This window comes from Hipposideros armiger, unplaced genomic scaffold, assembly GCF_001890085.2.
Source record: "Hipposideros armiger isolate ML-2016 unplaced genomic scaffold, ASM189008v1 scaffold_109, whole genome shotgun sequence".
NCBI classification, from domain to species: Eukaryota; Metazoa; Chordata; class Mammalia; order Chiroptera; family Hipposideridae; genus Hipposideros; species Hipposideros armiger.
Window position 1 is genome coordinate 646,941 of NW_017731459.1, and position 12,142 is coordinate 659,082.

General features: G+C 36.8%; 1 protein-coding gene across 6 annotated transcripts in view; it reads right to left on the reverse strand.

Annotated features, from left to right (window-relative positions):
• Window positions 1–367: 367 nt before the first annotated feature.
• GOLGA4 (golgin A4) overlaps window positions 368–12,142 on the reverse strand; it is a 98,047-nt gene continuing 86,272 nt past the window's right edge. For 4 of the 6 annotated variants that reach the window (XM_019647188.1, XM_019647187.1, XM_019647185.1 and 1 more), the window contains 3 exons: window positions 10,391–10,477; window positions 3,737–3,801; window positions 368–1,069 (listed from right to left, as the gene is read on the reverse strand). In XM_019647188.1, the coding sequence (XP_019502733.1) occupies window positions 3,772–3,801; window positions 10,391–10,477 (117 nt within the window). In that variant the 3' untranslated portion in view covers window positions 368–1,069; window positions 3,737–3,771. The remainder of the gene's footprint in view (window positions 1,070–3,736; window positions 3,802–10,390; window positions 10,478–12,142) is intronic. The other 2 variants (XM_019647190.1, XM_019647186.1) reach the window with 1 other exon arrangement.

Consider the following 12,142-nt stretch of genomic DNA (forward strand, 5'->3'; position numbering starts at 1 on the left):
CGAGGTTAGATAGTACCCAGATACTGAACACTGTTGTATGCTAGAATATAAAGCATGTATGAAACCCTCTGAACAGTTCCCATCTCTAGGTGGCCAGAAATTTCTCTGTCACTGCGTTTGAAAAGAATGAAAGTATGGTCTGCTCTAGAGTGAGCAGGCATCTCCAAGCTGGCAGAGTCCTGAAACGCACACCACGAAGTATTTCTTGTTTCCATACTTCTTCTAAATTGGTCATGCTAATTTTGAACATAAAAAATATCTTTCCAAATGCTCATCCTAACAAATAGTTCATTGTATTTGCCCAGATAGAACACAAATGAGCTATTTTGAAATAGATTTCAACATAAAAAAAAGCACAATAAGCAAATTTTATATAGTAAATAAACTTTATTCATCTGTTCTTCCAAGATGACATTGCCAACAGTCACGGATTTGCATACAATAGTTATGTACTATTTACAATTTACAGTAGTATTTTTTTCCTCTGAAAAATATAAGTACAAAAGCTAAGTAAACAATGAGGTACTGCTGTTTGGATTTATCATGTCATAGTTTAAAGAACTAGTCTTTAGCGTATTCAACAAATCAATATGGATAAAATAGTCAATTAAATGACCTAATTTATCAGAAAAAAAATCCACTAAGTTTCACCTCAAAGTGTATTGCACAAGTTTTGTGTGTTTTTTTTTAAATCACTCTAAAAATAAATAGAAAAGGCAAGCAGTTCTTTAAAAAGAGGGACAAAAAGAATGGAAGAAAGGAACATTTAAGTGAGCCCATAAATCAGGTTAAGTTATTCAAAAAATTTTAAACAACATAAAACTCTTCCCAACCAAAGAAAAATGAAGAAAAAAGGAAAAACTATCACCATTTCTCCACTGATACACCCTATTTTAAAGGCAGTCTGCAGTATATCTGTGGGCCTGTGTCAGATTTTCCTTGGTCTTTTGGCTACATGAGGGGCCCTGAATAAGAGCTTCTTTCTCAAAGAACTGCAAATGTGCAGTTTTCCAAGCTTGTCCAACATGAAATTATTCTCATTTCTTCAAGATGAAGATCGGAGCCATGACTGGAAAAAGAAGATAAAAGAGAGAGAGAAAGAAAAAAAAAATTTAAAGCCAACTTTTTAAAGGATGTGTTGTTTCAAGTTAAAATAAAATTATATTCTATGGCCTGGGGAATTGAAGTAGAAATGTTAAATCCTAAAGGCATCTTTAAAACATCAATGTCCTTGGAATGAGCTGACCTAAGAGCCAGCAATCCCAGAAAACAGTATTTTTTAAGTGACACTGGAACTGCACATCCTTCAGCATGTATTGAAAGCTACCAGGTCATAATGACAGAAAGCCAGGAGTAAACATGCTCACTTGGCAGAATTTCTCTAGGATGCAGCTCTTTAGGCTGGATTTAAGTAGGAGAAAGTATTCTTCCCTTTCTCTAATGTGTTGATTTTTCTATGTGTTAAAATTCTCCAGGATGATAGGCAAGGCAGCAGAAAACAAGCAGCATTTTGGTGTAAAAAGCTATGCCTCACCTACAATAAACTTATTTTCAAAAAAAACTTCAAATGTTATGAGAAATGATGCTAAACCTTCCTAATAAGGTTTCTCTAATTAAATTAAATTAGAGATTTAATTAATCTCTAATTAAAATGCTAAAAGCCTATAGTCAAGTATGAGGTATATAAAATAAAAAGCCATAAAAATAAACTACCAAATAAGATTAAGTAATAGAGACAAACTTCATATATATATGAAATATTTAAAGTCCTCTCAATTTGTAAACGAACAATGTAATTCACTACTTCCAATAGTATACTATTTATAAAACTAGCTCAATAATCATGTTGGTCCTAGAAATCTAGACAAGAAAGACCTTCTGTTAAACTGAAATTCCCTTGTCAGTTATAATTTTGAAGCCTTAGCTTGTGTTGCTGTGGGAAGAAATTCATGCATGATTCAGTAATGCTGTACAATGTCAATGTCATGAAAGACAAAGAAGCTGGGAGACCTTTTCTATTGGGTGTCGGAAAAGTCATGACGCATTTTTGCAACAAAGAACATAGAAAAAATATGTCATGACTCTTCCGACAACCCAATCAACAGTTTAAAAGACAGACTAGAAAAACCTTACAACAAAATGCAATGTGCAATCTTAGACTGGATCCTGGAACTTAAAAAAGTATGAAAGACATTATTTGGAAAATTGGGAAAATGTTGAGTATTTACTATATACTAGATAACAGTTTTATGTTAATATTAAATTTCTAGGATTGATAACTTTATTATGAGCATGTGGAAAAATGCCCATGTTCTTAAAGATATTTGCCAAAATATTTAGTTCATGTTTGCAAGTAACTGTCAATGTTACAGAGAGAAAAATACATATGGAGAGAAAGAGCAAGAGTGACAGAAAATTTTAAAACGTGGCAAAATGTTAATAATTGGTGAATATAGGTGAAGGGTATAAGAGTGCTTATTGTAGCATTTTTGTAAATCTTATGTTTGAAATTTTTCACACTAAAACTTGAGGAGACAATCAATAAATTAATCAATCAATAGAAATGTTACACAGTATACATTTCCAGTGATTAATGACAAATTTAAATGCAATAATATAATAACAAGCATGATGCAGCATGTATATTATTATTAAAAAAGGAAAACTTAAGACTTATTTGGTTTGATATAGGATTTACATAATTAAAGATAATTCTAGATAATCACTAAGGCAAGTTAATTGGTATATATTACAATCAAAATGAGACTCAAATGTAGGCAAGGCATAAAGGATTTTTAAAGCAAAAAGTTTTTTTAAATGCTGTATATTGGCACTTTAAACCTTGATACTGTTAGCTGAATACTAGCTGAATTAACAATCAGAGAATCCTTAATTATAATTAAACTCTATTAATTGTGATTCAGCTTATTTGTGACTTGTGAAAATTCTAGCAAAGTCTGAGGTAAAAATGTACCCTAAATTTTCCAGGCAGTGCTAAATCCAGCTAATAGCATGAATAATACGTAGCGGTGATGGGGGACGCGCTTACGTAGTGAAGACAGGTAACTGTGTTGAAACATTTTAGATGCCGGCACTTCACTGTAGTAATATTTAATTAGAGCACAGCCACAATCAATTAAAGCAGGCTGCCTAAGGGGCTCCTCAGGACAAATGTGTTATTTTGTTAAACTATATGATCCCAGGAAGTAATAAAACTGCATTGATTTTTAAACCAACTTTACTAGTTTTCCTTATTTTAGACTAGTCTTGACTCTAAGTAGGCTTTACAATATTTTAAATTCTGGATTGGTGAAATATCTGGATTCATGAAATAGATCACTTCACTTTTAGCTAGAAAATTATTTTTCATTTCTCTCTAGCCATCTTTATTGACCTCAAAGACCATTCTTGGGAAATAAAAAAATGAGAAGGAATAATACATAAAAACTCTTTTGGATTCTTTAACAAAATTTCAAAGAACAATTCTGAAACTTTCAAGTACTATTTAAAGAACTAAAATTTCCTAAAATTGTATAACTCTTATTGGTAGTGGTGATTATCAATCTATATATTATTAATCTATAAAGCAGAATTAACAGAAAATACCTATATTAACCCATAGCAAAATCATATATTCATTAAGCAAAAGAAGCAAAAGAATCCCAGCAAAATGGTTAGTATCATGCAATACATTTGATTTCTACACAAAAGACACAAGACGTTATTCTTCACTCACCACATGCTAACTAAGCACAGACATCAATGGTTTACTCAGAAGATACCACTGCGAGGTGAAGTATACTACAAAGCCAGGAAGAAAAAAAAGCTTATTGGGTTAGTTTTAAGACTTAATATAGCACACAGATTATATATGTATATGAACTTCAAAGGATTAAACAGGTTGTACTTAAATTTTTCTCAAATTTACAGAAATCAAGGAAGTATAGGCAATGTATAAGGGCTCTGTTTAATACCTCCCTCCCATCCTAAATAAACAGACACTTCATAGCTGCAATTTTACTTGCAAGTTTAACTTAAAAAAATTTAAACATAATTAAAGATGTACTTCACACTTTAAGTACATATTTATATGACAGATTAATTAAGGTGTGATTATTTGCTTTATGAAATTATTTCTTTCATAATTCCATTAAAATCCATCTTCAAATTTGATTTGCATATCTCAATTTACCAACAAAGGTTTGGGGGAAATGTTGATGATTATGACTACAGTATACCTATATGTCAGACTGTCATTCCTAAAATATGTCAATTTTGTCATGGACTAACTCTTGTAATTCAACAGTACATTAGGAATGGCGTCGGGAATGATGACCACACCGGAATTTCCATTCAAAGGGACTCAATTTCAAACAGTTTTTATTGTAGCAACCTTCTTAAATAAATTTTATGTCTTGTTTTAAGATGGTCATAATCCAAGATTATTAATGAGCTTCCTGGTTTGCTTTAAAATAGCATCAGCAAAAATAGGGGTTGTTTATAAAATGTGAGTCTATTCTTGGATAATGTGACCAACCTCAGAAGCATCATCTTATTTATTTTTTACTTAACATGAAGTTAGTAAAAAGCAGCAAAATCAAAAGACAAACATGAAAATAATATTTGCAACACACACAACACATAAGGTTAATACCCTATTGGAAAACCTGCAAAATATATGTATATGGATATTCCCTGCATCTATGCTTGTAAATATTGAAAAATGAAACCACATAATAAGTGTCCATAAATAAGAAACTGGTGAACTAAAATTATAGGATATCTGTATAATCATATGATCAGCCATTATAAAGAATGAAGTAGATCAATATGGAATGAGGCAGCATAATATAAAAATATATTAAGTAAATAAAGCAAGCTGTTGCATACTCTCATTTTTATAAAAATAAGTGATAAAGGAATAATTATAAATATATATGAATAAAGACTAGAAAACCTGGGGGTGGATATTCGCCACCATATTAGCAAAGATGACCTTGGCATGGTGCAAACAGCTGGGAGGCTAGGATCACGCAAGGCATTGTGAATTGTTTGCAATGTGTTTTGGGCAATGATCATTACATAATTCTAACAATACCAAGCGTCAAAGCCACTTTTAAGATAACAAAAAGTATTTTACACGTGCAGTATTCTTCACTATGTATCAGTTTTATTAGTATGTTTCCTGAATCCACCTTGCATCCATCTACTGAGCCCACGCAAAGGGAAAGATAAGCCTCTGCTGGAGTGGAAAATACTTTTACCTAACTATGCTGAAAAATTCTGATGATTTTATTAATTCAGAGGAGATTTTTTAAAATTCCAACCAAAGGGAGAGAAGTGAGAGGCATTCACTGAAGTACAAGACTGATCCGGGGCAAGGACGAATCAAGAACTTGACACAACACGAAGGATCAGTGTGAAAGCAAAGCAAAACCAGTCAATAGAAGATCAATTTTTTTAAAATGACTAGAGTGGATGGGGAAAGAAAATAAGCCAAATCTTTTTCATCAAAACAGAAACATTTTCTTTTAATGGAGTTATCAAGAAAATAGCCATCTATGTTAACATGCCATTATGTTTGCTAGCACTCTAGAGATAAAAATGCATTTCTAGGAATACTTTTTTAAATGAGGTTTCTATATAACAAAAGAGCCTCTTAATTCTGAGGGATGATTCAGCACCTGTTTAAAATAAACTTCCTATAATATTGTATGTCTATATACCTTAATTAACTTTCTTAAAGAAATTATTTTAAGTAAAAATTACCCTCTCCTTTTAAAAAAATCTGATTGTGGGCCGGCCGAGTGGCGCGTTGGTTAAGAGCTGGCTTGGGACACCAGAGGGCCCCAGTTCAGATCCCACATATGAGGGCCAGTGACACTGCCCTCTACAGCTAAGATGCTGAACAACAGCTCAACCTGGAGCTGGGCTGCTGTGAGTCGCCTGCTGGGCGTAGGCTGCAGCCCCTGCTGCAGTGAGTTGCCATGGGCTACTGTGTGTAGCCAGCAGCCAGTGTGAGCAGCCCGCAGCCACTGTGAGGGGCCGTCCAGAAGCTGGCAACTGATCTGCCTCGCCTGGGAAGAGCGCAATGATGGTGCCAAATTGGGCCAGTGAAGCAACGTCCTCCACAACTAGACTGAAGAACAAAAGGACAGCAACTTGTTTGTTCCCCTTCTATGATTCCCCAGCGTTGTTCCCCTCCCCCAATTCCCCAATAAAAATCTTTAAAAAAAAATCTGATCGTGTACCTCTAAGTAGTTTTTTGGTGTTTTTTTAAAATATTTTTATTGGGGAATTGTGGGGATGGGAACAGCGCTGGGGAATTTGGGAAGGGGAACAGACAAGTTGCTGTCATTTTGTTCTTCAGTCTAGTTGTGGAGGACGTTGCTTCACTGGCCCAAGTTGGCACCATCATTGCTCTTCCTGGGCGAGGCAGATCAGTCACTGGCTTCTGGACAGCCGCTCACTGCGGCTGCTGGCCGCTCATGCTAATAGCCCATGACGGTAGCCCATGGCAACCCACTGCAGCAGGGGCTGCAGCCCAGCGACTCACAGCAGCCCAGCTCCAGGTTGAGCTGTTGTTCAGCATCTTAGCTGTGGGGGGCAGTGTCACTGGCCCTCATATGTGGGATCCGAACTGGGGCTCTCTGGCGTCCCAAGCCAGCTCTTAACCATCGCGCCACTCGGCTGGCCCTCTAAGTAGTTTTATTCGGCAAAGAACAATTAGACAAGCCAATGACTCTTATTCACTCCTGCTCCTGTCTTGCTACTGAAATATCCTCTCTACTCTGGTCATCTGAACTACCTAAACCATCACCAAAACAAAGAAATATCAGGAACAATGAACTAAAAACTGAGTGGAGGAAAAAGACTGCTTTAGGGAAACAAAGACATGCGTAAAACTCACTAGAGAGGGGAGAGATGATAAAGAGTGGATATACCGGGGGAAAAAAAAGAAGAAAAATACCTTACAGCCGTCATAGAAAGCTTTTGAACAGTGCCACAGAACAGTATTCAGAAGCTATTCCTCCTATAATACCTGCTAAACGACATGGGCTGCACACGTCAGCACCAACAGCAACCACGCTCTCTCTCGAGCATCCCAGATATGTATGGACAGGGAAGCTCCACAAGGTATTTGGGGTTTGCGTTGGTTTACTTATACCAGCTTTTCAGCCCCCAAAGCTAAAATAACAAAACACTCAAGATTGCTGATTTTAGCAGAAGGGAAACTGTAGCTGCACACTCACAACAAATTACAGAGAAGATCCATTTGGAACGTACATTTAAAGATAATGTGACTAAATAGCTTTTAAATGCTTATTTAATAAACTCCTAAAAGCTTTGTTTCCTATACATTTATATGTCCTTCTCTTGGAAAGATACTTTATATAATGATATTGAAAAGATATTTATGTCCTTCTATTGGATATCTTATCTATCTTTCTGTTGGGAAAAAAAAAGTTCCTTTTCTTTGCAGTTCTGCATTTTAACCAGCTACAGTTCACTGGACAGGGGTATAAAATCAGCTGAAATTTCTTCAAGAGGTCTGTTCAAAGACAGTAATTTTTATTGCTCATTTTATGAATGATAGCAATCTTAAGGCAAGTGAGACCCTTGCTTCAACTTTCTCAATCACCAACGATTAATTTTCCATCAAATACAGAAACAATCATGAGTCACTCTATTCAGTACCAAGAATCTCCTTACACTGACAAAACGTGACTCAAGTTGATTTATAAGTCATCTTTGGGATTGTCCTCACTTCGTGTTCATTATAAGTTACTTCATATTTCCTAAGCATTTATTTTAATTATTTGAATTCTATTACTTAGGTATATCTTTTATTCATATATAAATGAATAGATGGTACCTCTTTCCCCTACAATTAAAGGTTATACAAAGTCAGTCATATCCTCCATGCCTTCAATTTTTCTCTATTCACCACAACAAGAAGAGTAGGTTACTACTGACTGAACTCATTCATTAAGCAAAAGATAACGATGGCTGAGACTCTGCTGCAAGCAGCAGTGGAATGGGCCTTTCCCTCTGGACAGGCAGCCTCTGGGATACGGGAGGATTTCTTCAGGAAGGATCAGCCACCATTTCATCCCTCTCTCCATTGAATTAAACTTTATTCAGGAATACAGAGTGTAATGTTTTCTGAAAATTTCTTTTCAGTTAAACTTCAAAAAGAACTGTTCTGTCTGCCTTAAAAGGTTTTTACATGGTTCACTACTTACGCATACCAACTCATTAGTTCCCCGCAAGGCAAGCCATTTAAGACTGCGTGTGTGTGTGGGGGGGGGCAAGGGGAATGTCTCCTAACACATTTATCAGGCAGTGATTAAAGATGAGTCTCTACTGTAGAGCAAATCCTGGTAAAATACAGCCCGACAGTAAGAGGAAAGTTCACCATACTCCAACATTAAGATGATAAAGAGTCAACGGAAGAATGAACAAAGAAAATAAAAGCTTATTTATACCATTTAAAAATATTTTCTTAAACTGGGTCATGACGACAGAATCGTGTTGACAGGCTCAAACTGCATTTGAAGAGTTTTATTTTCACAAAGACACAGTTGTTTTACTCGATGAAGAGGAAAACTTCTCTGAGTGACTACATGGTTATAGAATTAGATGTTCACTAAAATTTAAAACAGCATTTGCTCTGTTCATTAAGGACATACATTATAGTGACATACTCCTTTATCAAAAATGTTTATAACCCTGGGCCGGCCAAGTGGCGCGTTGGTTAGGTGTTGGCTTGGGACGCCAGCTCTGAGCAGCAGGACCCTGGTTCGAATCCCACATGAGGACCAGTGACACTGCGTCCTCTATAGCTAAGATGGTGAACAACAGCTCAACCTGGAGCTGGGCTGCCATGAGTCGCCGGTGACGGCGTAGGCTGCAGTGGGACTGGCCAGCAGCTGGTGTGACTGCTGTGAGCCGCGGTGAGCAACCATCCAATGGCCAGCGAACGACTGCCTCACCCAAGAAGAGCACAATGATAATACCAACTTGGGCCAGTGAAGCGACGTCCTCCACAGCTAGACTGAAGAACAAAAGAACAGCAACTTGTCTGTTCCCCTTCCCCGATTCCCCAATAAAAATTTTTTAATTAAAAAATTAAAAAAATATAAAAATAAAAAAACAACAGCAACTGTCCCAGAAAATATACAATAGGCGTATAATGGAGTAGCAGTGGAGTATTGGGACAGAGGTCAGGGATGCTGGATGACCTTAGAGGAAGCCAGGAAGATGCGGTCAGGATGTGTCTGAGGCACTGGGATGCCTTCGAGACTGTCCCCGTGCAATGGGTCAGGGAAAAGGAACTTCATAAATGGCTGGTAAGTGCTGGGGGTATTTAGCCTGGAAGGGAAAGCCTTCCATCTAGGCCAGCTCCAGACTTTGGTTGAGTCCCATGGGTCAGAACCAGAACACACTGATCACTACTACAGAAAGGGAGATTTGGGCTCAATATAAGCAAGAGGTTTTCTAAGAAATACACAGTCTGTCCAGATAAAATGGGATGCTTTGGGAGGTAATTACTTATTGACTCAGTCCCTACTGGAGATACTAGGACATAGGCTAACCCATCACTAAGGAGAAGAACTTGGCTTGCTTCAGTGGGGAGAGAGAACAGCGGTACTGAGATCATGAAATAGGTAAAGAAACTCGGGGAGAATATGGAGGGTGCTGCAGGCTACTAGCAAGGAAAAAAAAAATCAAGGAAGCAGAAAGAGAAAGCCAGGGCAAGACACGAATCTTCACGTTTCACACTCTACTAGAATGGGTCTTCTAACTAAATTACTGGTCCAGGGCAAAAACGAGTTAGGCAAGGGAATTCTGCATAATTTATGAAGTTTGTGTTTGTTTCATTTCAATCACAGCTGACTTCACACAAGCATTTCTAATAATTCAGTTATCTACACTTCCATGTAGGGTTATGTCAAAAGTTCAAAAATGCTTAAATTCGTCCCCTCATAATTATTGTATCTGAAAATCAATTGAAGTCAAATAAAGAACTGTAACCTATAAAACATCATGATATAATTTGGCTTTAAAAAATTATTCCTGGTTATACCAGAACAAATACCTTTCTGTCCTTTCCATAAATAGCATGGGTTCTGGAAATCCCATATAGCACATATGGGTGTCACCTCATCTATGCTGTTAAATAAGACTTTCCTTTACTTGAAGGCACCCATTCATATTTTCCCTAAGTTAAACTTTCTTAATGTAGGTTCACTCTCATTTTTTAGGTTGTAACAAAAAATAAAAATTTAAAATTTCTTTTACCAGTTCAAAGTCTTTGTAAATGAAACAAAATGTAAATAAGGAAGATAAAGTCCTCTTCTGTCTGTAACCTACTTTTAAAGCTTACCATTAGCCGAGCATCTTCTCTTTCCAGAATTTTCTGAGTCTGATCATCAGGGAACTTCAGTACAGTGGTTATAACTTTTGCCATGGTCTACAAGAAAAACAAGACAATCGCCAACAGGCATTAGAGCAGAGACAGTCCTGACCCATTCTGACATGTTCTGCTGGTGAGATTCTTTAGTGATCTCGATGGAAGCCACGACCAAAGAAGTATGATGTGAAGGTATTCGTCAAGGAAATAACAGCCGACACTAGGATTTCAATTTAAGAGGACTCCTCACAACGTCTTGTTGATATTGTTTGAAGAAGATGCATTTACCATAGCATGAAGCTGCGTAAAGTTCTAATGTCCTGGGCCCTTTGTCTTATGAAGATGAAACTTTATTACTCATTCATTGTATAAGGCTTTTGATTTGTAGAAATCTACCTAATAAGTGACGTATTGCCAAAACATATGCTCTCAATGATCAGAATTAGATACTCCCAAGTTCAGCTTTAACTAAATCACATCATATATCTCATAAACATGGGCTACTGCATGAACATGAACATGCTTAGTAGGTATTTTTAAGACATGCAGCACATCAACCTAATAGAAATACAAATTACATTTTAAATAAACACAAGATGTTTTGTTGGGTAGGAAACATGATGAATCAAACATTACACATGGTGGCTTGCAAAACAAGATCATAAATTGTGCAGGATCTAAATAAATATACCGTGAGTCAGACTGTCACCCATAAGCTGGTGGAAAATTCTCCTCAAAGGTTGAAATTCCCTATTTTGTATCAAGATGAGATGTTTTGAGGGAGAGACAGAGAGGAAAGAAGATACCACTTATGAAATAAGTAGAACAAGTTTAGAGCTTACATACAAATTCAGGTGCTAGTGTTCTACTGAGGACCCCTACAGAGGGTGGGAGGATCCCTAGGGAGCTGCTGCTAACATTCTTTGTTCACAGTTACAGGCTGTGTGTGTGGTGCTGGGGTGGGGATGGGGGGACGGACCAGGGGACCTCATCGAGGAAAAGATGACATAATCTTTTAGCGTTAACCAAGAATTTGGAAACTCACATCAGTAGAAAAAAAAGTATAATTATTTCCAGGAAGGAAAGAAACTAATGTGTTTTGTTTTTGTTTTAATTCTTATTATGTGCTAGGCCTAGGCAAGGCATTTTACATATTCCTAGTAACTTCCAACTAACAGATCAACTAATATCCCAAACCCCAACACAGCAAGATTTTCGTTTCAGCCCCCTTCCTTCCTTTTACCTTTGCCTCTGCAACTACCATTTAAAACAACATAGTTCTTGGAGAATTCCAAAGGCATTTTACAAAATCCCTCATCCTTTAAATTGTATGGCCTACATCGAACAGAATCTTCAGTGCTAAACTGAATTCAGTCTAGAAACCAAGCACATGTGTCGCATGAAATGGCAAGAGAAATACAAAGTAGTAACTATTTCAGTATACACTCCAAAGCCATGTTAAATGCTTTCTGGTATACTGTCTATAAAGGCTGTTTTAAGGAAACAAGAAAAATCTAAAATTCAGGAATTCACAATTACAGGGAACATTTCTTTAATTTCAACAGTTTATAAAGTTCAAAGTAATCAAAAACCCATTTATATTCACACAACCATGTCTGTCAAAAAAAATTGTGGCGGGCCGGCCGAGTGGCGCAATGGTTAAGAACTGGCTTGGGACGCCAGAGGGCCCCGGTTCGGATCCCACATATGAGGGCCAGTGACACT